We start from the raw sequence: 24,310 nt of genomic DNA on the forward strand, positions 1-24,310 counted from the left end.
TTCCTTTTTTCTTAATTCATTCCATCCTTTTTTCTCCCTCCCCCTCTCTCTTTTTCTCTTTTTCTTCCTCCCTGTCTCTCTCTCTCTCTTCCTCACTCCTCCCATTGGACCAGACTACCTCCGGAACCGCCTGCTACCGCACTAATCCCAGCGACCGATAAGGTCCCACAGAGTTGGCCTTCTCCGGGTCCCGTCGACTAAGCAATGCCGTTTGGCAGGCCCCAGGGGAAGAGCCTTCTCTGTGGCGGCTGGGATCCTGAGTTAGTTTTAAGGTGGTGCTGTGGCTGTTTGGGGGGAAAGTGGGGGAGAAAGAAGAGGGGGGAGAAGGAGCTCAGCAGCCCTCTTCTCTCTACCCCTCCTTCCTTCCCTCTCTTTTTTCTCCCTCTCTCTTTTTTTCTTACCCCCCCCCCCCCTCTTCCAGCCTCCTCCGTTGTTTCAATGATGCCGAGATAAAAGGGGGGGATCTTGAATTAGTTTTCAGGTGGTGCCTGAGTTGGGAGGGAAAGTGGAGGAAAAAGAGGAGGGGGAAGAAGGAGCTAGCAGCCCCCTTCTCTCTCTCCCTCCTGACCTCCCACCCCCACCCCCTCTGTTTTCTCCCTCTCTTTCTCTGTCTCTTCCTCCCTGCCTCCCCCGTTGTTTCAGTGAAGCTGGAATCAGCAAAAGAGTGATCCAAAGCCTGTTTTAAGGTGGTGTCATGATGGGGGGGTGGCGGAGGACAAAGAGGAGGTGGGGGGTGAGAAGGGGCTCAGCAGCTGAGCCTCCCAACTCTTTATTAACTAAGGAGCCGGCCAGAAGGACACGGGAGGCGGAGGAAGAAGGGGAACCTCCCGAGCTGCAGAGGCTTGTCAAACGCCTGGCCGCTTCTACTTTCTGCTACGCCAGGTACCGGCTCCGCCTGCCTCTTCAGGGATCCGTCCGGGTCATATCCAGGAGGATATAGAAACATAGAAGATTTACAGCAGAAAAAGATCTCATGGTCCATCTAGTCTGCCCTTATACTATTTCCTGTATTTTATCTTAGGATGGATATATGTTTATCCCAGGCATATTTAAATTCGGTTACTGTGGATTTGTCAACCACGTCTGCTGGAAGTTTGTTCCAAGCATCTACTACTCTTTCAGTAAAATAATATTTTGTCATGTTGCTTTTGATCTTTCCCCCAACTAACCTCAGATTGTGCCCCCTTGTTCTTGTGTTCATTTTCCTATTAAAACCCTCCTGGACCCTATTTAACCCTTTAACATATTTAAATGTTTCGATCATGTCCCCCCTTTTCCTTCTGCCCTCCAGACTATACAGAATGAGTTCATGAAGTCTTTCCTCATACGTTTTATGCTTAAGACCTTCCACCATTCTTGTAGCCCGTCTTTGGACCCGTTCAATTTAGGCCGGTGGGGGCGGCTTGACGGGAGGCTACCCACCCTGGAGACGCCCATGAAGACCAACTGCCGCGCTGGCTAACTCTGCACGGCAGTTGATCTTCAAAAAAAAGCGGAACATTTTTTTAAACGCTACGGGACGCGGGACAAATGATCAGAAATCGTTGTCCCGCCGAAGGCCGGAGGTCTGATCACGGCTTATATCGTGTTATCTCCATGGGAACAAGAACGCGATCTGGGCTCCTCCCCCAAACATTCCACTTTCCTGCCTTGGGCTCTCCGGGGATGAAGAAATCCCGCATGCAGCCTGCAGAGGGCGACCATGGGCAAGCGGAACCCTCCACACCGACGCCCATCAGAGGGAACAGAGGAAGTTTCTGAGCACGTGGTAATGGCTGGGGGGATATTTAAGTGGTGGGACGGAGGGGAAAGTGGAGAGAACGAGAAAGGGGCGGGGCCAAAAGGAGAGTGAAAGTTCCGTCCTCGCTTCTCCCCTCCCACTGTCTGGATTTCAGCTGAACTCCGTGAATCGCGGTTCCTCCTTGGAGGATCGAGGCTGGATCGCTCGGGACAAACTCCTGCATCCTGTTCCGCGCAGGTAAGGATTCTTTCCCTCCGGCCTCCAGGCTGCCCTTCCTGCCAGATCTTTTCCCCAGCAGCAGGAAGGGAGCTGCGCATCTCACCCTTCGGCTTGTAGGGATTTCCTCTGGGAGATCCGGCTCTGGCGTTGCCTGCAGAGAGTAAGTGGTTCCCTCCCTTCCTTCCAGGGGGGCAAAGGGGGCTCCGTCCCTGGACTGGATCTGCCACCCCTCGCCAGGCCAAGGGTTACCCTGGGGCTCCAAGTGGATGTATGTATGATATGTTTGTGTGCATGTTTTTTAAATATATTATTTATTAAATTTATTATTATTATCTATTAAATTTGCATGCCGCCCCTCTGGGATTTTTAGCCTTTTTAATGTAAAATTGTTATTTTAAACTTTAATATTAGATTTGTTACTGTATATTGTTTTTATCATTGCTGTGAGGGGTCCCGAGTCTGCATAGAGGGGCGGCATACAACTCTAAATAATAATAATAATAATAATAATAATAATAATAATAATAATAATAATAATAATAATCCGGAAAGGAGGTTTGGGGGAAGTATCTTTCAGGAGGTCTTTCTGTGATCTGTCAGACTGCGAGGTCTCTGAGCATGCGGATCCGTCAAGTGCATTTGGGGGGGGGAAAGTAAATTGTGCTATAAAATATTGACTGAGATTTGTAATGTGTTATTAACACACCCTGACCTCCTTGGGGAAAGGAAAGGAGTTTAAATGAGTTGAATTGAGTTCAGTCTTTTCTTTACCCATAAAAGAGATCCTCTTTCTTTGAGCTCTGTCTGAAAGGCCAAAAATAAAATCCTTTGTTTTTATGCTAATCTTTTCTTTGCTTGTGCTCTAAAAAAGATGGCTAGATCAAAAGCAACATGAGAAAATATTATTTCACTGAAAGAGTAGTAGATCCTTGGAACAAACTTCCAGCAGACGTGGTTTGTAAATCCACAGTAACTGAATTTAAACATGCCTGGGATAAAGATATATCCATCCTAAGATAAAAATACAAGGAATAGCATAAGGGCAGACTAGATGGACCATGAGATCTTTTTCTGCCATCAATCTTCTATGGTTCTATGAATCTTTGTGGCCTTGCAGCCTCCAAAAAGAGCAGGAAAGAGCAGCCCTTTTCCCATGCGCTCTGCCCCATCTGATCTCTCTCCTCTTTGTTTTTTCCTCCATAATTACATGTATATGTCAATACACACATGTATTAAAGTATATCAATCGCACATATACATACATTTAATCCACGTCAAAAATCAATCTGATTTTTCACCAGTTTTCACCTCTTATTCATCAGTCCATCTTCTTTCCATTATGCTCCCCTCCCTCTATTTTCATCTTCCTCATTCATCTTTCTGCTACTTCTCTCTCCTTCTTCCTTCTATTTCTATCTCTACATTCTATTTATAGCAGCCTCACTAATTACCCAACCACAGGTGGCCTCATTTTCTTTGATAATAATCTCTCAGTTGTTGCTGCTTTTGCATCGCTCTCCGCATGCGTGGCTGTATCATTAACTCTTGTTCTGAATCCAAGGAGGAGCTAGATAATTGATCTCCTTCTGAGCTGTCTGCCATACCTCCTCCCTGTCACTCATGTCTTCTTGGTCAGAGGAGCCTTCATTGGCAGATTCCACCAGGGGCAAAACAGGCCTGCGGCATGTGGATGTCTTCCCCACATCCACAGTCCTTGGGGCAGGAGCTGGACCAGAGCTAACCACAACAGCCTCCATTTGTCTTTTATCTTTATTTGAACGACAATAAAATGGCAATACAGTGAAAGTGTTTGCATTCATTATTTTTGTTTCCTTATAGGCAGTCCTCGAGTTGCGACTTTTACTGGGTTGCAAACTCATTTCTTGAGGAAGGGGGTCATTACATGAGATATCACATGACCACTTTGCTCAAGAACTGCAATTCCACCCTCACTGTTGCAGTTGTTATTAGCAATGGCACTTTGACTTAGATGCATAGAGCTTTACAGCACTCTGAGCGTTTTACATATGTCGGCATCTTGCCTTCAACAATTTTGTGATTCTCATCTTCTTTCTTGTTCCACCAGGAGGGAAAACAGCTGTGACCAAAGATTTACCGTCAAGACAACTAATAAGAAATAGTAGAAATTCAGCCCAAGGCACAACCGCCATAGGACATGGAGCCTGGGAAACTCTTGGATCCCCCATCAGACACAAGCAGCCTACCAAGAACCTCTAGAAGAACCCATGAATGCTCAGAGTGTGGGAAATCCTTTGCTCGCAGGTGCCTCCTTTTGACCCACAGGAAGGACCCTGTGGAAAGTGGATCCAGTCAAGGTTTGCAGGCTGAGAAATCCTTCCCTGGGAAAAACTCCAAAGATCTCAGGAGGGCCCCAACACTAAAACCCTATAAATGTGAAGAATGTGACTTATGCTTTAGTAAAAACTCAGGACTTCTTAGACATCAGAAAATCCACGCTGAAGAGAAACCTTATCAATGTCTGGAATGTGGGAAATTTTTCCGTCAAAAATTTCATCTCAAAATACATGAGAGAATCCACTCAGGGGAGAAACCTTACAAGTGTTGGGAATGTGGGAAGAGCTTTGCTCAGAAGTCAGGTCTTGGGATCCATGAGAAGATTCATGCAGGGATCAAATCTTACAAATGCTTTGATTGCGGAAAACATTTTAGCCAGGGTTCACATCTTCGGCTTCATTGGAAAACACACACAGGGGAGAAAAATGAAAAGTGCCTCGAATGTGGGAAATGTTTTACCCAGAAATCACACCTGGTGGTACATCAGAGAATTCACACTGGAGAGAAACCCTATGAATGCACAGAATGCGAGAGAAGATTTGTGAGTTGTTCTGACCTTCGGAAACACCAGAGGTGGCACAAAGGAGAGAAACCCTATGAATGTGGGGAGTGTGGGAAAAGTTTTGTCTCACGAAGAAATGTTAAGAAGCACGAGAGAATCCACACAGGGGAGAAGCCATTCAAATGTGGGGAGTGTGGGAAAGGCTTTTCCCAAAAACAACACTTTGAAAGTCATCAGAGGGTCCACACAGGAGAGAAGCCATACAGCTGCATAGAATGTGGAAAAAGTTTTGCTCAAAAGCAAGACCTTTGGAGACATCACAAAACCCACACAGGGGAGAAGCCATATCAGTGCATCGAGTGTGGAAGATTTTATAAAACCTCATCAGCCCTTAAAATTCATGTGAAAATTCACACGGGGGAAAAAAATTACAAATGTTTAGAATGTGGGAGAACATTTACTCAGTCATCTTCCCTTAGACGACACATCCAAATCCACACAGGAGAGAAGCCATACAGCTGCCTAGAATGTGGAAAATGCTTTAGACTCAAGCAAATCCTTTGGAGACATCATAAAACCCACACAGGGGAGAAGTCCTATCAATGTATCGACTGTGGACAAATTTTTAGTAGGAAATCAACCCTTCGAGAGCATATAAAAATTCACACGGGGAAAAAAACTGCAAATGTTTAGACTATGGGAGAGCATTTACTCGGTCATCTTCCCTTAGAAGTCACAGCCAAATAGAAACATAGAAACATAGAAGACTGACGGCAGAAAAAGACCTCATGGTCCATCTAGTCTGCCCTTATACTATTTCCTGTGTTTTATCTTAGGATGGATATATGTTTATCCCAGGCATGTTTAAATTCAGTTACCGTGGATTTACCAACCACGTCTGCTGGAAGTTTGTTCCAAGAATCTACTACTCTTTCAGTGAAATAATATTTTCTCACGTTGCTTTTGATCTTTCCCTCAACTAACTTCAGATTGTGTCCCCTTGTTCTTGTGTTCACTTTCCTATTAAAAACACTTCCCTCCTGAACCTTATTTAACCCTTTAACATATTTAAATGTTTCTATCATGTCCCCCCTTTTCCTTCTGTCCTCCAGACTATACAGATTGAGTTCATTAAGTCTTTCCTGATACGTTTTATGCTTAAGGCCTTCCACCATTCTTGTAGCCCGTCTTTGGACCCGTTCAATTTTGTCAATATCTTTTTGTAGGGGAGGTCTCCAGAACTGAACACAGTATTCCAAATGTGGTCTCACCAGCATTCTATATAAGGGGAGATAAACCTCACAAATGCTCAGAGTGTGATAAATGTTTTTCACATAAATATCAACTTTTGAAGCATCAGCAAATCCACACTGGCGAAAAAACATAAATGTCTGGAATGTTTTTTGCCCATCTTTCAACTCTTCACATTCACACCAGAAGTCACACAGGAGAGTGACCTCACAAGTGCACAGAGTGTAAGAAAGCTTTTCATAGTAAATGAATGCTTTAAAAGCACAAGAAAGTCCATCGCAGAGACAATGTTGGGAGCAGGTTTTTTCATCACATATTAATGTTTACCAGGAACTTCACACAGTGACAGAAGGGAAATCCTACAATTGGTGTGAGTAAAATGTTTTTCCTACAAGCAAAAGAACCTCAGAATGTACACAATAGAGCAAAAGGGTGTAAATATTTGGAGTTGAAGAATACAGTAGTACCTCTAGATACGAGCGGCTCTACATGCGAGTATTTCAAGATACGAGCCACGAGGGGAGAGACATTTCTGTTCTAGTCCCGAGCTCAAATTTGGGATACAAGCCGAGCGTCCACTAGGTGGCGCAAGAATCCTTGCTTTTGGTTATCTCGGAGGCGGAAAAAGTTATTTGTTCCAGATACGAGTTGCCTCGACATATGGAACGAATTATGCTCGTATCTAGGGGTACTACTGTATTTTGCTCCCAAAGTTACATTATAAATTTATCGGAGTGCTCACACAAAAGGGTTATAAGTATCTGGAGAGTAGATGTAATGTTTTGTAGAGTACAAGAAGTCCTTGACTTACAACAACTTCTAATGGATTTCTGGTAATAAAGTCCTTCATTCGTAAGTCAGGGAACAAGGTATTTTTCTTAATTTTGATCAATGAGCAGAACTGAAAACCTAGGAGAAAATGGGTGAAGGGTATAATGAATCTGAAGGTTTATTTAGTGATAAAAGTGTTGTTGTTGAATCTTCCGTCTGAGGATGAAGAGGGAAAGTTTTCTTTTTCCTATTATATTTTTGGAAGGATTTTTTTCCTCCTTTATTTCATTGTCTTTTTCATATATTCACAATATTTGTACTAATTTTCTTTCTGGGTACATAATGTCACGCTGAGAATTGCCAGCCAACAGAGACATTCAGTAGTTAAAGAGGTAATGTGTGCCTTCCCTCTAATCACACCCCCTCATACATCACATCCCACATAGTCACATCCGCCTGCTTACGTAGCAAGCATTCCAATCTGTATTCTTCTGTGTGCAGCCATGTTCCGGCTGTTTTATAAGTGTCGCTCCTGGCACAATTTACTTTCTGTTTACTAAATAAAGTTTGTTTTTACTTTGATTCCTGCCTGCTGGGTCTAATTAAAATTCCGTCCCTCGCAACACATAATCCTTGATAAAAGTATCATTCAAAATAATCCAGAGGGCCGTTTTCAGGAGATGGACTTGGTGACTGAAAACAGACAAGATGGCAGCCAGATTGTGCCATACTGAGTGTTCTGCCTGACTGGGCTCAGGCAATGCGTAACAGTCCAAGGAAAAGAAATCAAACACACATGTGCTCTGCTAATCAGCAAACTTGTATTAGATAAACAAAAAAGGGTTACTCAAAAACAGTTCTTAGTGTCCGAAAACAATGAGAGTGCAAGGCTTACTTCAGCCGCATACAAAAACACAGGAAAATACAAACAAAGACAACCTGGAACGAGCAAAGACATTTCAGGAGTCCTTTTGAATCTTTGGAGCAAACAGCAAGTCCCAGAGTTTTCACCTCCCATGTGTCTGAAAAAGCTGGGTTGAAAACTCCAGTGGCACGGAACAGAAACTTCAGAGCAGGAACCACAAAATAGTTTGCCTTGGCCTTTGTTCCCTTTTATCCCTTTAGCCCTCATTAAGGGAACCATATCCAGCCCTCAGTATAAGAACCACACCCAGCCCAGGTGCTACTCTGATGACTTGTAATACTCCTTAAAGCGATCCCTTCTTTGCATAGCTCTTCGGCTACCCAGATCAATATATTGATCTGCAGAAGAACCCAGGGACGAAAGACTGTCTGAGGGACTGCATGCCAAATCCCCTGGGCTATCTGCTGAATCCTGCATCCCAGTGGCCTCGTCCTCCTGGCTGTCTGCCACATCTTCCTGGCTATCTGCCACATCTTCCTGGCTGTCAGCCAGGCTTTCGCATTCACTTTGTGCCGCGTTTCTCCCATCTGTGGGAGCAACGGCTGGCCCAGGCCCAAACACAACACTGAGCAACCAAAGTGATTTGAGGAAGTGGCATTTGGACCTCCCCTGTATCAAAAAATGGGCTTCAGAGAGGAGGGGGAGGAAGAAAACGCCCATTTGGGAGTCCAGGGCCCATAGCTCCCAGCAGCTACTAGAGGAGGGAGCCACCAGGAAACTTTTCACAAAAGGTTAGTGGAAGATGCCCCCCTAGAGGAGAGATGGGGAACTGTTGGTCCCAACAGGATCCACTGTTGGTAGGAGGTCTGGAGCACTGTTCCCCCTAAGGTACGCAGTTCCGCACTGGCGCACTTAGGAATGGCCTGCCATGCAGGGTTTTTCCAAACTGCGCAGGAGCTGATAGAAACATAGAAACATAGAAGACTGACGGCAGAAAAAGACCCCATGGTCCATCTAGTCTGCCCTTTTACTATTTCCTGTATTTTATCTTACAATGGATATATGTTTATCCCAGGCATGTTTAAATTCGGTTACTGTGGATTTACCAACCACGTCTGCTGGAAGTTTGTTCCAAGGATCTACTACTCTTTCAGTAAAATAATACTTTCTCATGTTGCCTTTGATCTTTCCCCCAACTAACTTCAGATTGTGTCCCCTTGTTCTTGTGTTCACTTTCCTGTTAAAAACACTTCCCTCCTGAACCCTATTTAACCCTTTAACATATTTAAATGTTTCGATCATGTCCCCCCTTTTCCTTCTGTCTTCCAGACTATACAGATTGAGTTCATTAAGTCTTTCCTGATACGTTTTATACTTCAGACCTTCCACCATTCTTGTAGCCCGTCTTTGGACCCATTCGATTTTGTCAATATCTTTTTGTAGGTGAGGTCTCCAGAACTGAACACAGTACTCCAAATGTGGTCTCACCAGCGCTCTATATAAGGGGATCACAATCTCCCTCTTCCTGCTTGTTATACCTCTAGCTATGCAGCCAAGCATCCTACTTGCCTTTCCTACTGCCCGACCACACTGCTCACCCATTTTGAGACTGTCAGAAATCACTACCCCTAAATCCTTCTCTTCTGAAGTTTTTGCTAACACAGAACTGCCAATGCAATACTCAGATTTAGGATTCCTTTTCCCCAAGTGCATTATTTTACATTTGGAAACATTAAACTGCAATTTCCATTGCTTTGACCATTTATCTAGTAACGCTAAATCATTTACCATATTACAGACCCCTCCAGGAATATCAACCCTATTGCACACTTTAGAGTCATCGGCAAATAGGCAAACCTTCCCTACCAAACCTTCCCCTATGTCACTCACAAACATATTAAAAAGAATAGGACCCAGAACAGACCCTTGTGGCACACCGCTTGTAACCTGTCTCTGCTCAGAATACTCGCCATTAACAATAACTCTCTGATGTCTATGCTTCAGCCAGCTTGAAATCCACTGAACTATCCAGGGATTAAGTCCAATCTTCACTAATTTATCTATCAGCTCTTTATGTGGAACCGTATCAAAGGCTTTGCTGAAGTCCAGATAGGCAATATCCACGGCACCACCTTGATCCAACACCTTTGTGACATAGTCAAAGAACTCAATGAGATTAGTCTGACACGATTTGCCTTCAGTAAAGCCATGCTGATTTGGGTCCAATAAGTTATTGTTTTTTAGATGCTGATTTATCCTCTTTTTGAGTAGAGTCTCCATCATTTTAACTACAACTGATGTCAAGCTAACTGGCCTGTAGTTTCCAGCTTCTTCTCTACTGCCCTTCTTGTGGATAGGCACAACACTGGCCATTCTCCAATCCTCAGGAACATCTCCTGTTAACAGGGATTGGTTAAACAAATCAGTCAGGGGGGTAGCAATGACAGATCTGAGTTCTTTAAGAACTCTGGGATGGATGCCATCTGGACCCATTGCCTTATTTATCTTTAATCTTTCAAGTTCTTCTAAGACATCGGCTTCTAAGATCACTGGAGCTGAATCCGTACAGCTGGAAGCAATGCTATATCCCTCTATAGTATTATTTTGTAAGGTGTCCTTTGAGAAAACTGAACAGAAGTAGCTATTGAAATGGTCAGCGATCTCCTTATTCCCATTAATGCATGTATTATTCCCGGTACTAAGCTTTGTGATGCTGCAGTTTTTCTTCTTCCTATCACTAATATATCTGAAGAAGGTTTTATCCCCCTTCTTTACAGATTTTGCTATTTCTTCCTCTTTTGAAGCTTTAGCAGCATATATTATCTGTTTCGCCTCCTTCTGTCTCATTTTATACACCTCTCTATCAGCTATACTTCCAGACTCTTTATACCTCCTATAGGCAGCCTTTTTTTCATTGACTATAGCCCTTACATCATTGCTAAACCATAGCGGTTTCTTCTTCCTTTTACCTTTAGTTACTTGCTTTACATAAAGTCTTGTGGCTTTTAAGATGGCCTTTTTTAATACAGTCCACTGGGTGCTCGCTCCTGCCATTTTATCCCTCCCCTTTAATTCATTATTTAAATATTCCCCCATTGCATTAAAATTTGTTTTTCTGAAATCCAATACTTTGGTTGCAGTATAGGATTGCTCACAATCAGTTTTTACATCAAACCACAAACATAGATGGTCGCTGCAACCTAAATTTTCTCCCACCTTGACCTCTGAAACCCGATTCCCATTTGTAAAAACTAAATCTAGAATATTCTCCCCTCTAGTTGGTGTCTTAACTAGCTGTGCCATAGCTGCTCCTGTAAAGGCCTCTACTATATTCTTACTTTTGCATGTAAAGGCACTGGGGATATTCCAGTCAACATCAGGCATGTTGAAATCACCCATAACCACAATATCTCCCTTTACTGCCATTAGGGTAATCTCATCCACCATCTTGTTGTCATGTTCCTCAGATTGCCCTGGAGGCCTATAGATCACCCCAATTCTAATGACAGAACCGTCTTTATTTTGCATGCAAATCCAGAGGGTCTCCAGATCTTTACATGTATTTTGAATTAGTATTGTTTTTAGACTTTCTTTAACATAAATGGCTACTCCACCTCCCCTTCTCTCTATTCTATCCTTCCTATACAGTGTATATCCTGGTATGGATATTTCCCATTCATTGGAATCCTTAAACCATGTCTCAGTTATGGCAACCAGATCCAAATTATCTCTAGATATTATGGCCATTAACTCACAGAGCTTGTTGCTCAAGCTTCGAGCATTCGTGCACATTACCCGAAGAACATTATTTTCATTATTAGTTTGCCCCTTATCATCAACAACTACATCTATTTTATTTTCAGCTCCCTTTTCATAAGCTTCCAGAAACTGATCACCTACCTTTTGCAAAAGCGACACCGGATCTTCCGCCAGCACCTTGTAAACAGGCTCAGGCAGCGGGGCGGTGGAAGAGGAGGCGGTGGAGGCGAGGGGCTTGCAAGCAGCCGTCCCCGGCGGCACAAGGCGAGCACGGCAGTCGGGGGATTGCTGTCAAGCCCAGTGGCAGCGAGCAAGTGAAAAGTTTTCATGGGAAAAAAAATACCTAAGAAAGTCCAGTTTGCCTTTTTTGGGGGAAAATGCACCTTTGGGAAGTGAAGTCATAATTTTGCGGTCCTGACTCAGTGGCTGATCTGGAGACTTTTTTAGAAGTTAGCCACGGGGGGGTGGGAGAGAGTGGCTGAAAGATTGAGGTCCCCCCCAAACCCCTCTCTGCAGCCCCGTTTTTTCCTTTGTTTGGTGCCCTGGTTAAATTCACAAGTTTCTGTTCAAGCAGCGGCTCCTGGAGAGATGAAACCTTCTCCCCCCCCTGCTCTGTCGGGCTCTCTGGTAGAATCCTCCCAAAAATTCACAGGTACAAATTTCAGACACACACATTTGAAAATTCAAAGCAATGTTCTTTATAATGAAAATTCACTTAACCTAAGCCCTCCTTTGGTATAGCAAAGAGCACTGGTCTCCAAACAAACTGGTAATTTGTACAAGTCCCTTATCAGTCCTGTGATACTTAGCTTGCAGCTGTGAGGCAATTCACAGTCCTTCTTTCACAAAGTGAAACACACTTTGCTCTGGTTTAGTTTCAAAGCGGGGGGAAATCAGCACACACAAAAAGTCAAAGTCAGTAAAGCAATCACGAAACACAACTGTCAGATAATCCTCCACAATGGCCAAACCCACAGGCTGCTATTTATAGCAGCCTCACTAATTACCACAGCCCCACCCAACCACAGGTGGCCTCATTTTCTTTGATAATAATCTCTCAGTTGTTGTTGCCTAAGCATCGCTCTCCGCATGCGTGGCTGTATCATTAACTCTTGTTCTGAATCCAAGGAGGAGCTAGATAATTGATCTCCTTCTGAGCTGTCTGCCACACTCTCCTCCTCCCTGTCACTCATGTCTTCTTGGTCAGAGGAGCCTTTATCAGTAGATTCCACCGGGGGCAAAACAGGCCTGCAGAATGTGGATATCTCCCCCACATCCACAGTCCTTGGGGCAGGAGCAGGGCCAGAGCTAACCACACACCCCAAGAGCCCAGAGCGAAGAAGCCCCCCCCTGCAGACCCCACATGGGAGAGATGCTCCTTCAGACCCCAGGACGCTGCGCTGGGCCTGTGGGAGAGACCCTCCAGAAGTTGCTTCCTTGTGCAGCAGCCCAAGGATTGCAGTTGAGGAATGGGAGGTGAAGTTTCTCCCCTTGGAAAGCCAGCTGGTCCTGGGTTCAAATCCTGATGCTGCCACTCTTTCAGCATGGGAGCCTGCTGTGGTCTGGCTGAGCTCCTGCTTTGAACAAGGGTCCTGCACAGCCAGTTTGGATCATCAGGGGGGGATTGACTGCAGGGGGGAATCTGGGTGTCCTGAGAAGGGGAAACCTCCCCCCCCCCCCGATGCCCAAAATGAAGGCAAAAATCAGTCCATTAAAGAGAGAAGAGGGCAAAGAAGTAACAGGCAGCAAAGGGCCAGCAGAGCTGCTGGATTCATTCTCAGCCTGAGTGCAAGTGGTCATAATGTGGTCATGTAACATGGGAGTGGGAAGGTGGAGGGAAGGTGGAGGACATTTTACAATGGCCAGAATTGTTTTATATGCCCTCAATGTTTGCTGTAAGTTGAGAACTATCATACTACTAACTGTTCTGCCGGCGTGTTTCAACCGCCCGTAATTACAGGGTAATTAGTCCAGGAAGACACACACCACACAATAAAAGGAAAACGCAAAAGTTTTTATAAACAGAAAAACAGAACAAATGTCAAAGGGATTTTCTGGTACACGCAAGGCACAGGTTAAATGCAATCCAATTGCTCACCCAATAACTGGGAAATTGAGTCCAATTGTAAAGTCCAGAGAGTCCACACCGCAATCTTGAACAGCACAAAAACCATGATCTTGACGAAACAATGAATCAGATAAACTGCCATGAGGCTAAAACACCAGGTTGCACTTTTATCTGTAGCAATAATTACAGCAGCCCCACCCAACCACAGGTGGCCTCATTTTCTCTTGTAATAATCCTTCAGTTGTTGTCTCCTATGCATCACTCTACGTATTCATGGAAGTGTCATTTAATTCTTGTTCAGAATCCAGGGATGATACAGATGATTGATCTCCTCCTGGGCTGTCTGCCAAACTCCCCTCTTCCATGTCACTCATGCTTCCTTGGTCAGAGGAGGCTTCGCCGGCAGATTCCATCAGGAGCAAAACAGGCCTGTGGCATGTGGATGTCTCCCCCATATCCACCTGCACATTCCTTGGGGCAGAAGCTGGGCCAGAGCTAACCACAACACTAATGAAATCTTGGAGCATTTCCTTCAGTGCCCCATCACACTAGACCAATAAAGAATTCTGTTCTGTTCTACTCTACTCTATTCTCATTCCTATTCTGTTTGGTATAAATATTTGGAATGTTGTAAAATACTGACTTCAGTGAGGCCTCTGGAGTCCCTAAAGGATGGGTAGTGATTTCTGAGGGTAGTGATTTCTGACAGTCTCAAAATGGGTGAACAGTGCAGTCAGGCGGTAGGGAAAGCAAGTAGGATGCTTGGCTGCATAGCTAGAGGTATAACAAGCAGGAAGAGGGAGATTATGATCCCGCTATATAGAGTGCTGGTGAGACCACATTTGGAATACTGTGTTCAGTTCTGGAGACCTCACCTACAAAAAGATATTGACAAAATTGAATGGGTCCAAAGACGGGCTACAAGAATGGTGGAAGGTCTTAAGCATAAAACCTATCAGGAAAGACTTAATGAACTCAATCTGTATAGTCTGGAGGACAGAAGGAAAAGGGGGGACATGATCGAAACATTTAAATATGTTAAAGGGTTAAATAAGGTCCAGGAGGGAAGTGTTTTTAATAGGAAAGTGAACACAAGAACAAGGGGACACAATCTGAAGTTAGTTGGGGGAAAGATCAAAAGCAACGTGAGAAAATATTATTTTACTGAAAGAGTAGTAGATCCTTGGAACAAACTTCCAGCAGACGTGGTTGGTAAATCCACGGTAACTGAATTTAAACATGCCTGGGATAAACATATATCCATCCTAAGATAAAATACAGAAAATAGCATAAGAGCAGACTAGATGGACCATGAGGTCTTTTTCTGCCGTCAGACTTCTATGTTTCTATGTTTCTACAGAAAAAAAAAGAAATTGCGTGTTTGGTGTGAGTGAAATATTTTTCTGGACTATCCACATCGGTCTGCAGGTAAAACTGCCCTCTAGAAACCCTCAAGGTTCTTAGACAAGTGTACACTTTATCCAGGTGACAAACCCCACCAGAGCCTGGTGTGTGGAAAATGTGTTGCTTGAAATGAGGCAATTGTGCTGCATTTCTGAGTCCCCTCAGAGAGGACCCCTAGAAATCCTTGTAGCATAGAAAAGGTTTCATCCTGGAATCTTTTCAAAAAAGAAAAGCAGGACATCGTTGTGCTAAAGAGAGAAACAAAGTCCCTGGCATGTTGTTATGAAATAAACCTTGTCATCTTTTTCATTTAAATTGTCAGAAATGGTGTAGCATCTCCTGCTTGGTTGGGTGGGGTGGACTAGATCAGTGATTTTCAACCTTTTTTGAGCCGCGGCACATTTTTTACATTTACAAAACCATGGGACACATTGAGGGGGGGGGGTGGCTAAAAAAAGTTTGGAAAAAAAATTCTCTCTCTTCCTCCCTTTCGCTCTATTTCTCTCTCTCCCTCTTTCTCTCCCTTCCTCTTTTTTTCTCTATCTCTCCATCCCTCTTTCTTTCTCTCTTCCTTCTTTCCTTTTTTGCTCTCTTTCTCTCTCCCTTCCTACCTCCCTCTATGTCTTTCTCTCTCCCACCTTCCCTCCCTCTCTTTCTCTCTCTTTCTCTTTCTTTCTCTTGCTCTCTCTCTTGCTTTCTTTCTCTCTTGTTCTCTTTCTCTCTCTCTCACTTTCTTTCTCTCTCATTGTCTTTCTTTTTCTCTTGCTTTCTTTCTCTCTCTCGTTCTCTTTCTTTTTCTCTCTTGCTTTCTCTCTCTCATTCTCTTTCTTTTTCTCTCTCTTGCTTTCTTTCTCTCTTGCTTGCTTGCTTTCTCTCCCTCTTGCTCTTTCTCTCTCTCTCTCTCTTTTTCTCTCTCTCTTGTTTTCTTTCTCTCTCTGAGCTTCGCGGCACACCTGACCATGTCTCACGGCACACTAGTGTGCCGCGGCACACTGGTTGAAAAACACTGGACTAGATGACCTACAAGGACCCTTCCAATTCTCTTAACCTGCTAATGTAGGTTCGTATTTAAATTCCTTTGTGGATATTCTTGTTATTCTCTTACTTTGATATTTCATCATTATTCATGTACCATGGTACATTAAGTATTCCTGCTTATTTCTTCCAGTCTGGAACCAATTCCTGAATCTTCCATAGAGTTACCACCTCAAATAGTTTTATGGGATTCATTTATTAATTTATTTTTTTATTAATCAGATTTGTATGCCGCCCCTCTCCGCAGACTCGGGGCGGCTCACAGCAATAGTAATACAATGTAAACAAATCTAATATTTAAGTTAATTTAAAAAATCCCAATTTAGAAACCAATCATGCATACTAGCATACCCTGCATAAATTTTATAAGCCTAGGGGGAGGGAAATTGTCAATTCCCCCATGCCTGACGACAGAGGTGGGTTTTAAGGAGCTTACGAAAGGCTAGGAGGGTGGGGGCAACTCTGATATCTGGGGGGAGTTGGTTCCAAAGGGTCAGGGCCACCACAGAGAAGGCTCTTCCCCTGGGTCCCGCCAAACGACATTAGTTGACGGGACCCAGAAAAGGCCAACTCTGTGGGACCTAACTGGTCACTGGGATTCGTGTGGCAGAAGACAGTCCCGGAGATATTCTGGTCCGGTGCCATTGGTTTAAATGAGATCTACCTTAACTCATCATTTTCCTCTAACCCTGGTTAATTCTCTCCTCCTCCATGAAATGCCGTCTCCTCCCCAGCCCTACCCAGCATAATGTTTTCATAGGTGCTTTACTTGGGAAGTGGTCTCTTCCCTCTTGACCCCATAGAAATGTCCTTGGTGACATGGTGGCTGATGTGCTCAAAAGCTGGGATCTGCCCGATTCCTATTGGCTACTTCAGAGGGGCTTCCGGCATCTTCCCTCCCCCTGTGAGCTCCTTGATCCGGACACCTGGTTCCCCAGAGGCGCTTGGTACCCGGATGCTCCTCCAGTCTGACGGAGGCTCTTTGTCTTGATGGGTTGAAGGCTCTTTGGGAAGAAGGTCCAGTCCTGGGATACAGAGAAGGTCAATTGAGAGCCTCTTGGTATGGACACCTGGTTCCCCAGAAGTGGATCCCACTGGAGCACAAGGGAAGAGATGCCCCTAACTGGGCGGGGGCAGATGGAGTTCCCTTCGGAGCTGATCTTTCTCTGAGTCAGGATCCCCCCCCCCTCTTCTCCAGCCTCAGAAACGCCAGGAGCCCTTAAAGTCAGTCAAGGGGAAGAGCTGAGAGAGGGAATGGGGGTCCTTGGGGGTTTCTGAGCTTCGGGCTTTCCCTGGAGACGTAACAGCATCAGGGCAGCAACCAACCGCCAACCTCAGGGAGCCCCAATGACCCTCCGACTCTTTTGGAGCCTTTTGGGGCAACTCTTTCAGGGCGGCTGCAGAGCTTCAGCTTTCAGCGCTATCGCACACAAACACACACACAATAATCACAAACACACAAAGGGTTTCGGAGCACATGATCTTCGGTGAAAGGGGAGAGGGAAGTAGAAGAGGCGGGGCTTCAAGGCGTAGGCAGAGCTCGAGAGGAAGCCGGAAGAGAGGAACCCCCTCCCCTCCCAGTGTGTGGGTGGGTGGGTTTCCTCTTTCCTTCCCCGAGGATCGGCCTTGCATCCCTCGGGAGAAATTCTTGTGTCCTGTTCGGGGCAGGTAAGGCTTCTCTCCCTCCGGCCTCCAGGCTGCCCTTCTTGCCACAAGATCTTCTCCCCGCCAGGAGGAAGAAAGCTGCAGATCCCGCTCTTTGACTAATTAATCAAACCAATTGATTGAGACTTTCATACGGTAATTCTTTACATTTCCCATGTAAACATTTTGTTTATTTATTTATTTTTATTTATTTATTTTGTCCAATACACAATGAGAGTTTTAGTGGATATACAGTATATATATATATGACGCGGGCAATGAGCAGACTGAATAATGCTTTATAAAGGTGATTGTCTCCCGTGGCATTTTAATACTCTGACGAAGTTAGCAGCACGCTAACGAAAGCTAAGTGATTTTATTAAAGTTTCTATGTTCCGGTGATCGAGATGGCTGCTGCCTCATCATTCATATATATATATGTATATGTATATGTATATGTATATGTATATATGTATATATGTATATATGTATATATATATATATATATATATATATATATATATGTCACATGTTTAAGCTGAATTTGAAAATTAAGGGAGACTAGGATATATAGGAGATATATATATAGGAGATATATATATACAGTATATATATATATATATATATATATATATATATATATATACACACACACACAGTAAAATACATGATGAAGGTTATAGAGGAGATACTCATAGTAAAATATATCTGAAAGAATAGAAAAGAAGATATAGTAATAGAACATATCAATTAAAGAATAGAAGAAGATATAGGAATAGAAGAAAGGTATAGGAGATATAGGAGAGCAATAGGACAGGGGACGGAAAGCACTCTAGTGCACTTGTACTCGCCCCTTACTGACCTCTTAGGAATCTGGATAGGTCAACTGTGGATAATCTAAGGGTAAAGTGTTGGGGGTTTGGGGATGATACTATGGAGTCTGGTAATGAGTTCCACGCTTCAACAACTTGGTTACTGAAGTCATATTTTTTACAGTCATCTCATAAATCATCTCATAAATTAGGATCATTACTATTTTTTTCCCCTTGAAAACGTTTGCCTTCTCATCCCAGAAGCTTCTCCAGTTCTGACTGAGCAGTGGAGGATGGAAGGATGGATATTCCTCGCAATCATTTGGTGCTGACTGACGGTGCAAAGGGATGTGGAGCCTTCCTGCGGCTGCTGAAAGGACCCTGTTGTAGGCAGGAGGTTGGGGGAGATCTTTTCCACCCTCCTCCTTTGTGGGAGGTCTGCTCATTGTGGCAAAGATGGCCGCTTTGGTCCCTCTTCCCTTCCAGGGCTCCTCTCTGTCCAGGAGGTGCACGTGGCTGTCCTCGAAAGAGCCACCCAGGTCTTCTTAGATGCAGAGGGACGTCAGAGCTTGTAAAAATAATAAAGGCAAATATCAAGAAATAAAAATAAAAAACAGTGGCTGGGCAGCCTGGTTTCCCTCTTGTATCGTGTTGTCTCCATGGGAACAAGAACGCGAACTGGGCTCCTCCCCCAAACATTCCCCTTTCCTGTTCCGGAGATGAAGAAATCCCGCTTGCAGCCTGCAGAGGGCGATATCTTTCTTCCCAAGGGCAGCGGAACCCGACGCCCCTGCGAAGGAACAGATGCTTCGGGAGGAGCACGTGGTCCTGGTTGAGAGGGAAGATTAAAGGGGAGGAGCGGGAAAGGAGAGGGGCCATGGGACGGGGGTGTGGCCAAAGGAGAGCGGAAGTTCCGCCCTCGCTTCTCCCCTCCCACTCTGGATTTGCGCTGAACTCCGTGAATCGCGGTTCCTCCGTGAAGGATCGATGCTGGATCGCTCGGGATCTCTCTCTCTCTTCCTCCCTCCTCCCGTTGTTTCAGTGATGCTGGGGATCAAAGGGGCGATCCGGAGTTAGTTTTAAGGTGGTGCCGTCGCTGATTTGGGGAGAAAGTGGAGGAAAAAGAGGAGGGGGGAGATGGAGCTAGCAGCCCCCTTATCTCCCTCCCTCCCCCCCCGTTTTTTTCTCCCTCTCTTTCTTTCTTTCTTCCTCCCTGCCTCCCCCGTTCAGTGAAGCTGGGGTCAGCAAAAGAGCGATCCAGAGCCTGTTTTAAGGTGGTGTCATGATTGGGGGGGGGAGGAAAAAGAGAAGGTGGGGGGTGAGAAGGGGCTCAGCAGCTGAGCCTCCCAAGTCTTTCTTAATGAAGGAGCCGGCCAGAAGGACACGGGAAGCGGAGGAAGAAGGGGAACCTCCCTCTTCAGCAATCCGTCCGGGTCATATCCAGGAGGATATAGAAACGTAGAAGACTGACGGCAGAAAAAGACCTCATGGTCCATCTAGTCTGCCCTTATACTATTTTCTGTATTTTATCTTAGGATGGATATATGTTTATCCCAGGCATGTTTAAATTCAGTTATTGTGGATTTACCAACCACGCCTGCTGGAAGTTTGTTCCAACCATCTACTATTCTTTTAGTAAAAAAGTATTTTCTGATGTTGCTTTTGATCTTTCCCCCAACTAACCTCAGATTGTGTCCCCTTGTTCTTGTGTTCACTTTCCTATTAAAAACACTTCCCTCCTGGACCTTATTTAACCCTTTAACATATTTAAATGTTTCTATCATGTCCCCCCTTTTCCTTCTGCCCTCCAGAGTATACAGATTGAGTTCATTAAGTCTTTCCTGATACGTTTTATCCTTGAGATCTTCCACCATTCTTTGTAGCCCGTCTTTGGACCCCTTCAATTTAGGCCGGTGGGGGCGGCTTGACGGGAGGCTACCCACCCTGGAGACGCCCATGAAGACCAACTGCCGCGCTGGCTAACTCTGCACGGCAGTTGATCTTCAAAAAAGAGCGGGACATTTTTTTTAAACGCTACGGGACGCGGGACAAATTATCAGAAATCGTTGTCCCGCTGAAGGCCGGAGGTCTGGTCACGGCTTGTATCGTGTTGTCTCCATGGGAACAAGAACGCGATCTGGGCTCCTCCCCCAAACATTCCACTTTCCTGCCTTGGGCTCTCGGGGATGGAGAAATGCCGCTTGCAGCCTGCAGAGGGCGACATTCTTCCCATGGAGAGCGGAAACCTCCACACCGACGCCCATCAGAAAGAACAGAGGAAGTTTCTGAGCACGTGGTAATGGCTAGGGGGGGGGATATTTAAGGGGTGGGACCGAGGGGAAAGTGGAGAGGACGAGAAAGGGGCGGGGACAAAAGGAGAGCGGAAGTTCCGTTCTCGCTTCTCCCCTCCCACTGGATTTCCGCTGAACTCCGTGAATCGCGGTTCTTCCTTGGAGGATCGATGCTGGATCGCTCGGGACAAGCTCCTGCATCCTGTTCCGCTCAGGTAAGGATTCTTTCCCTCCGGCCTCCAGGCTGCCCTTCCTGCCAGATCTTTTCCCCACCAGCAGGAAGGGAGCTGCGCATCCCACTCTTCGGCTTGCAGCGATTTCCTTGGGGAGATCCGGCTCTGACGTTGCCTGCAGGGAGTAAGTGGTTCCCTCCCTTCCCTCCAGGGGGGCAAATGGGGCTCCGTCCCTGGACTGGATCTGCCATCCCTCGCCAGGCCAAGGGTTCCCTGGGGGGCTCCAAGTGGATGTATGTATGATATGTTTGTGTGCATGTTTTTTGTATTTATTAAATTTATTATTATTATTATTTATTAATTAATTAAATTTGTATGCCACCCCTCTCTGGGGGTTTTAGGCTTTTTAATGTAAAATTGTTATTTTAAACTTTAATATTAGATTTGTTACTGTATATTGTTTTTATCATTGCTGTGAGCCGCCCCGAGTCTGTGGAGAGGGGCGGCATACAAATGTAATTAATTAATTAATAATAATAATAATCCGGAAAGGAGGTTTGTGGTAAGTATCTTTCAGGAGGTCTTTCTGTGATCCCTCAGACCACGAGGTCTCTCAGCATGCGGATCCCTCAAATGCATTTGGGGGGGGGGGGGGAGAAAGTAAATTGTGCTTTAAAATATTGACTGAGATTTGTAATGTGTTATTAACACACCCTGACCTCTTTGGGGAAAGGAAAGGAGTTTAAATGAGTTGAATTGAGTTCAGTCTTTTCTTTCCTCTTTCTTTGAGCTCTGTCTGAAAGGCCAAAAATAAAATCCTTTGTTTTTATGCTAATCTTTTCTTTGCTTCTGCTTTAAAAAAGATGGGTAGATCAAAAGCAACATGAGAAAATATTATTTTACTGAAAGAGTAGTAGATCCTTGGAACAAACTTCCAGCAGACGTGGTTGGTAAATCATGGTTGGCTTCCCAGATTCTCCCACATTTCTACAACACTGTTTTAAGGTGGTGTCATGATGGGGGGGGGGTGGCGGAGGACAAAGAGGAGGTGGGGGGTGAGAAGGGGCTCAGCAGCTGAGCCTCCCAACTCTTTATTAACTAAGGAGCCGGCCAGAAGGACACGGGAGGTGGAGGAAGAAGGGGAACCTCCCGAGCTGCAGAGGCTTGTCAAACGCCTGGCCGCTTCTACTTTCTGCTACCAGCCAGGTACCGGCTCCGCCTGCCTCTTCAGGGATCCGTCCGGGTCATATCCAGGAGGATATAGAAACAGAAGATTTACAGCAGAAAAAGATCTCATGGTCCATCTAGTCTGCCCTTATACAGTGGAACCCTGACATAAGAGCTGCTCTACTTAAGAGCAACTCGAGATAAGAGCTGGGAGGGGAGAGATATTTTTGTTCTACTTACAAGCCCAAATTCGAGATACAAGCGCCAAGGAGCTGTCTCCTGAAGCCAAACGCTAACTTCCGCGTTCGGCTTCAGGAGACAGCTGCGAAGCGGCGCGCGTGTTTTAAAAGGTTGCAGCCGGCCTGGGGGGCTCGGGGGGGTGCTTGCAGCTTTCTTTCTTGCTCTTTTTCTTTCTCTCTTTTACCTTCCCTTCCTCTATTTCTTCTTTTCTTTCTCCTTCCCACCTTCTTCCCTCCCTCCCTCCCTTCACTCATTCCTCTCTTACTCTCCCCTTTCATAAGTTTCCTTGCTTCCTTCCTCTGTTCCTGTCCCTTCCTTCTTTCTTTCTTTCTTTCTTTCTTTCTTTCTTGCTCTTTTTCTTTCTCTCTTTTACCTTCCCTTCCTCTATTTCTTCTTTTCTTTCTCCTTCCCACCTTATTCCCTCCCTCCCTCCCTCCCTCCCTTCACTCATTCCTCTCTTACTCTCCCCTTTCATAAGTTTCCTTGCTTCCTTCCTCTGTTCCTGTCCCTTCCCTCTTTCCTTCCTTCCTTCCCACCCTCCGTCCATTCATTCACCCATTCCTCTCTTGATCGCTTAAAGCCGGTCCCTGGTGCAAAAAGGGTTGGGGACCTCTGTCCTACAGGATTGGGTGGCAGAGAAGTTGAACATATGTAAATTTAAAAGTTTAAGAAAGTTTACAAGTTAAGTGAAAGAAACTTCACTATTCATTTATATGTACATGTACATTTCTTCATTAAAAACATGTCTTTCTGCATAATTTAGACTAACTTTGTGAGTTTTTTGAGGGCTGGAACCAATTAAAATTATTTACATTAATTCCTATGGGGAAAAGTCGTTCGAGATAAGAGCTGCTCAACTTAAGAGCCCAGGTCCGGAACGAATTAAACTCGTATCTCGAGGTACCACTGTACTATTTCCTGTATTTTATCTTAGGATGGATATATGTTTATCCCAGGCATATTTAAATTCGGTTACTGTGGATTTGTCAACCACGTCTGCTGGAAGTTTGTTCCAAGCATCTACTACTCTTTTCAGTAAAATAATATTTTGTCATGTTGCTTTTGATCTTTCCCCCAACTAACCTCAGATTGTGCCCCCTTGTTCTTGTGTTCATTTTCCTATTAAAACCCTCCTGGACCCTATTTAACCCTTTAACATATTTAAATGTTTCGATCATGTCCCCCCTTTTCCTTCTGCCCTCCAGACTATACAGATTGAGTTCATGAAGTCTTTCCTCATACGTTTTATGCTTAAGACCTTCCGCCATTCTTGTAGCCCCTCTTTGGACCCGTTCAATTTAGGCCGGTGGGGGCGGCTTGACGGGAGGCTACCCACCCTGGAGACGCCCATGAAGACCAACTGCCGCGCTGGCTAACTCTGCACGACAGTTGATCTTCAAAAAAAAAGCGGAACATTTTTTTCCGACAAATGATCAGAAATCGTTGTCCCGCCGAAGGCCGGAGGTCTGATCACGGCTTATATCGTGTTATCTCCATGGGAACAAGAACGTGATCTGGGCTCCTCCCCCAAACATTCCACTTTCCTGCCTTGGGCTCTCCGGGGATGAAGAAATCCCGCTTGCAGCCTGCAGAGGGCGACCTTCTTCTTCCCAGGGACAGCGGAACGCTCCACACTGACTCCCATCAGAAGGAACAGAGGAAGTTTCTGAGCACGTGGCAATGGCTGTGGGGGATATTTAAGTGGTGGGGCGGAGGGGAAAGTGGAGAGAACGAGAAAGGGGCGGGGCCAAAAGGAGAGTGGAAGTTCCGTCCTCGCTTCTCCCCTCCCACTCTCTGGATTTCCGCTGAACTCCGTGAATCGCGGTTCCTCCTTGGAGGATCGATGCTGGATCGCTCGGGACAAGCTCCTGCATCCTGTTCCGCGCAGGTAAGGATTCTTTCCCTCCGGCCTCCAGGCTGCCCTTCCTGCCAGATCTTTCCCCCACCAGCAGGAAGGGAGCTGCGCATCCCACTCTTCGCCTTGCAGGGATTTCCTCGGGGAGATCCGGCTCTGGCGTTGCCTGCAGGGAGTAAGTGGTTCCCTCCCTTCCT

The 24,310-nt window shown here is 45.2% G+C and overlaps 2 protein-coding genes across 4 annotated transcripts in view; both read left to right on the plus strand.

The window, feature by feature from the left end:
• LOC139159774 (zinc finger protein 665-like) overlaps positions 1 to 7,382 on the plus strand; it is a 16,301-nt gene extending 8,919 nt beyond the window's left edge. The window contains exons 1-3 of one of the 3 annotated variants that reach the window (XM_070737159.1): positions 1,736 to 1,768; positions 1,896 to 1,978; positions 4,047 to 7,382. In XM_070737159.1, coding sequence (XP_070593260.1) covers positions 4,137 to 5,471 — 1,335 coding nt within the window. In that variant the 5' untranslated portion in view covers positions 1,736 to 1,768; positions 1,896 to 1,978; positions 4,047 to 4,136 and the 3' untranslated portion in view covers positions 5,472 to 7,382. Of the gene's footprint in view, positions 1 to 1,607; positions 1,769 to 1,895; positions 1,979 to 4,046 lie in introns of those variants that run through there. The other 2 variants (XM_070737160.1, XM_070737161.1) reach the window with 2 other exon arrangements.
• A 13,366-nt stretch (positions 7,383 to 20,748) lies between these two features.
• LOC139159827 (zinc finger protein 420-like) overlaps positions 20,749 to 24,310 on the plus strand; it is a 30,437-nt gene continuing 26,875 nt past the window's right edge. Inside the window, exon 1 of the mRNA XM_070737236.1 lies at positions 20,749 to 20,893. The gene's annotated coding sequence lies outside the window, so the exon portion shown is untranslated. The remainder of the gene's footprint in view (positions 20,894 to 24,310) is intronic.

The sequence above is a fragment of the Erythrolamprus reginae genome, chromosome 2 (genome assembly GCF_031021105.1).
Source record: "Erythrolamprus reginae isolate rEryReg1 chromosome 2, rEryReg1.hap1, whole genome shotgun sequence".
In the NCBI taxonomy this organism is placed as follows: Eukaryota; Metazoa; Chordata; class Lepidosauria; order Squamata; family Dipsadidae; genus Erythrolamprus; species Erythrolamprus reginae.